Genomic DNA, 3841 nt, shown 5'->3' with positions numbered 1-3841 from the left:
AAGAAAGTCCAGTTGCCTTTTGGAAAAAAGCACCTTTGGGTCAATATACATTTCTTGTAACATTTGCCAATGTTCCTGCAGATAAATATTTCCTTGGTATTGATTTGTCAGGAGCGATAAGGCCATCACACATCCCACCTCCGGGTCTATTCCAATGTTAATTTAAGAATAAATCCCAGCAATCAAATAATCAAATACAGGTAGTCCTTGACTTGTAACAGTTCATTTAGTGAGCATTCAAAATTACAACAGCACTGAAAAAAGTGAGTTAAGACTATTTTTCACACTTACGACCATTGCAGTGTCCCCATAACCACATAATCAAAATTCAGATGCTTGTCAATTGACTCATATTTGTGACGGTTGCAGTGTCCCAGGGTCATGCGTTCCCCTTTTGTGACCTTCTGTCAAGCAAAGTCAGTGGGGAAGCCAGATTCACCTAATAACCATGTCATGTAATGTCGTAAAATGGGGCAAAATTCACTTAACAAATGGCTCGCTTAGCAACAGAAACGTTGGGCTCAATTGTGGCCGTAAGTCAAGAACTACCTGTAATTTATCCAAAATGGTATACAGTCTTGGGCAGGCGGTTGGATCATAAGACCCTTCATCAAGGTCCCTTCCAACCCTATTATTCTATGTCCTAACAAATTGAAGATGAGTGAGTCATATACAAAATTACTGTCCCACATATTGAGCAAATCTCAAATATATATCCCTACATCCCAGTAGCTGTGGTTTCCATCCTAGCTCAATTAAGTACATTTTATAATACACTGAGCCCAATTAGAATCTAACGAAGAGCAACGCATTTCAAAGGAAGTGCCCCTGTGAATAGCTGAAACACATCTGGGTTGGGATATCCCAGTGCCAACCCAGTTGGGTTAACAGAAAATGAAAGATATATTCAGTTACATGCTTGTCATACAGCCCACAAACATCTTCCCGCTGGGTAGTGGTCCATCAGATCCGAAGAAGGCTAGGTTGCCGATGATCTTGTGAAAAAAAATAACAAGCAGGTCAAAAAACCTCTTGGTGACCTCTTGGTTTCTCCAATGTTATACCTCAAAAGAGGAGATGGCAAAAAGTGATGGAAGAACTTCTGCAAGGACTATTAACAGCAGCACCAAAATGTACCAGACCATCCAAACATTGCCTCGTTGCCAGTACTGTAATGCACTGTTTCATATCCAGCATGAAATGAATACTATTTCACATACAAACGCTTCTCTGTGCTACAGCGGTATCCAACATCTTACGATCCATCAATCATCAATCATTAAAAAAAAAAAGACTTGCCCATACATCCAAGTTCCCAAAAAATGGACATAAATATTGAAAACAAAGGTGACACAGGCGCTTGTCATTTTATTGCTGATAGTTTCCATATTGGCCCTGTTAGACATTGGGAAAGTGAATAAAAGAGAGGAATTAATGTAATAATTCATTTCTACGCACAGTGTAAAGCACACACATATCCCCCCTTTTTCCTTTACAGAATTTAAGGACGTCCAAGACAAACTTTCCAAATATCTGTCAGATCTTCTCAAAAGCGATCAGGACTGGAGAAGAAAGGCACAGAGACAACCTTTTCCAAGCTTAGAGTTAATAAGATTGGGAAAAAATATCTCAAGGGAGAACAGAACAAAAATTCCAGAAAGTACAGGTAGCCTTTGACTCACAACCATTTCTTTAGTGACCGTTCAAAGTTACAACAGCACTGAAAAAAGTGACATGAATGTTTTTCACAGGACCATTGCAGCATCCCCAGGGTCACGTGACCAAAATTCAGAGGCTTGGCAACTGACTCATACTTATGACACTTGAAGTGTCCCGGGGTCACATGATCCCCTTTTGCCACCTTCTGACAAGCAAAGTCAATGGGGAAGCCAGATTCACTTAACAAGCGTTTTCGTAACGTTAACAACTGCAGTGATTCACTTAACAACAGTGGCAAGCAAAGTCATACAGTGGGGCAAAACTCACTTAACAAGTGTCTCGCTTAGCAATGGAAATTTTGAGCTCAATTGTGGTCGTACGTCGAGGACTACCTGTACCGATTGTTTCCCAAATACCATCTTTTTTTTTCTTTTTAAAAAAATACTCCAAATTTCATTCATTCTTGGTGATTTCTCTTTCAAGAAACCTCACTTTCATCTAGTTTCACTTTTTTAAGAGGTACCTCTTCTGGTTTAATTTTGGGAGCGCACAGATACCCTACTGGAATATTGTGGGTGCAATACTGTTGACCCCCTTGAGTGAAATGAAAGTAAATTTCACTAAATATTTCAGAGTGGACATAAGGTTACCGTAAAAATACAGTAGAATACAGATTCTCTGCCCTGAAAACAAATCGTTCAAGCAAATAAGTCTTATTTCTCAACTATTTCTTTTTCAGGAATAAAACTGCCACACCTGGAGCTTCCCAATGTTCTTTGGGTCTACAACAGTGTTTCTCAACCTTGGCAACTTTACGATGTGTGGACTTCAACTCCCAAAATTCTCCAGCTAGCAACGCTAGCTGGAGAATTCTGGGAGTTGAAGTCCACACATCGTAAAGTTGCCAAGGTTGAGAAACACTGGTCTACAATTTCTCATTTTGCCCAGCCCAACGCATCTCACGTCAGCTCAATCCCTCCCCAGCTTACCTGTTCATAGCCATAAGACCTCTGTTGCTGTGCAGATGGTCCGGTTTGTGAAGCTCTGTAGCTTCCGTACTGTTGTCCTTGTCCTTGTTGGTAACTAGAATATTGTGACGAAGTTCCTTGGGCAGGTCCTGAGGGGGGGGGGGGAAAGAAACAGCAGAATTTTTGACAAGAGTTCACAAGACAGAGATCAAATCCCAACTTCTGTGTTCTTTGGTTTGCTGGTTTTCTGTGACCGGACTTTTCATATTTAGCAATCAGGGGGTTTAGCCAAAGGAAACGGGCAGTCTTGGATGGCCTGCAAACCTTTTCGGGATTCCACCTTAAGACCTCCCCCTAAGGAGGCACCTGGACCTCTCGTAGTGGCAGGACAGACTCACTATGAACTAAAGCGTATTCTTGATTCAAGAATTTTTAAAGGGAAATTGCAGGGATATCCATTGTCTGAGGCCACCTGGGTGAAATCTAGCGATGTAAAAGCTGACAGACTCATTAATAGGTTCTATAAGAAACACCCTAACAAGCCAAGAGACAACCCCTAACCTGTGCTTTTGTTTGCATTACAGGATTTGTCCTTTTTGTAAGGGAGGGCGGATGCCAACACTGCTAACATCGGATATTCTTGCTTTCACAACAGATGGAAATGCAGCCATTTTCCTCTATTGCTTTTAGAGTTAGAGTTAGATGATGCTAGGAGGGGGAATGTGGATGAGAGTCTAGCTGGACATAACAATAATAACTCAACCGTGGGAACCCAAGGATATTGGGCTCAGAGCTGATAGGGTTTTGGCAGGCTGGAGAGCTGGGGAGAAAGCCTGTGCTTCAAGCTGATTGGGGAATGTGATTTATTACTGTTTATTGGAGCAGGGAATTGTGCTTTGTTACTTTGTACCCAGGGGAGGGAATTTAGTTTTTGGTTTCAACTATGTAGTGCCAATACTTTGTTTCTCGAATAAAAGATTCTTTAAGGTAAACAATGCCTCGAAGTTCTTTTGAAGAGTTTCATCTATCGGAACCATGACAGACTACCTGTATTCAATGCCAGAACATCTCCTGGACCTCCATCTTTGTTGGAAACAACTCTCTTGCTCCTTGACCTGCCTTTCTTTACCTTATAGTTCCTCTTGTGAAGTCATCCCTGGCTTTTGATTGCTGGCCAGGAATTCAGCTCTGAAATAAAGGACTTCCTTCTAAGC

General features: G+C 41.4%; 1 protein-coding gene across 1 annotated transcript in view; it reads right to left on the bottom strand.

Annotated features, from left to right (window-relative positions):
• Positions 1-1271: 1271 nt before the first annotated feature.
• Positions 1272-3841, bottom strand: part of SS18L1 (SS18L1 subunit of BAF chromatin remodeling complex) — an 18706-nt gene continuing 16136 nt past the window's right edge. The window contains exons 9-10 of the mRNA XM_015818141.1: positions 2649-2776; positions 1272-1395 (exon numbers count right to left, since the gene is read on the bottom strand). Coding sequence (XP_015673627.1) covers positions 1369-1395; positions 2649-2776 — 155 coding nt within the window. The 3' untranslated portion in view covers positions 1272-1368. The remainder of the gene's footprint in view (positions 1396-2648; positions 2777-3841) is intronic.

Source organism: Protobothrops mucrosquamatus, unplaced genomic scaffold (genome assembly GCF_001527695.2).
Source record: "Protobothrops mucrosquamatus isolate PMUCROS unplaced genomic scaffold, P.Mucros_1.0 scaffold683, whole genome shotgun sequence".
Classification (NCBI taxonomy): Eukaryota; Metazoa; Chordata; class Lepidosauria; order Squamata; family Viperidae; genus Protobothrops; species Protobothrops mucrosquamatus.
This window is presented reverse-complemented; position numbering and strand designations above follow the sequence as displayed.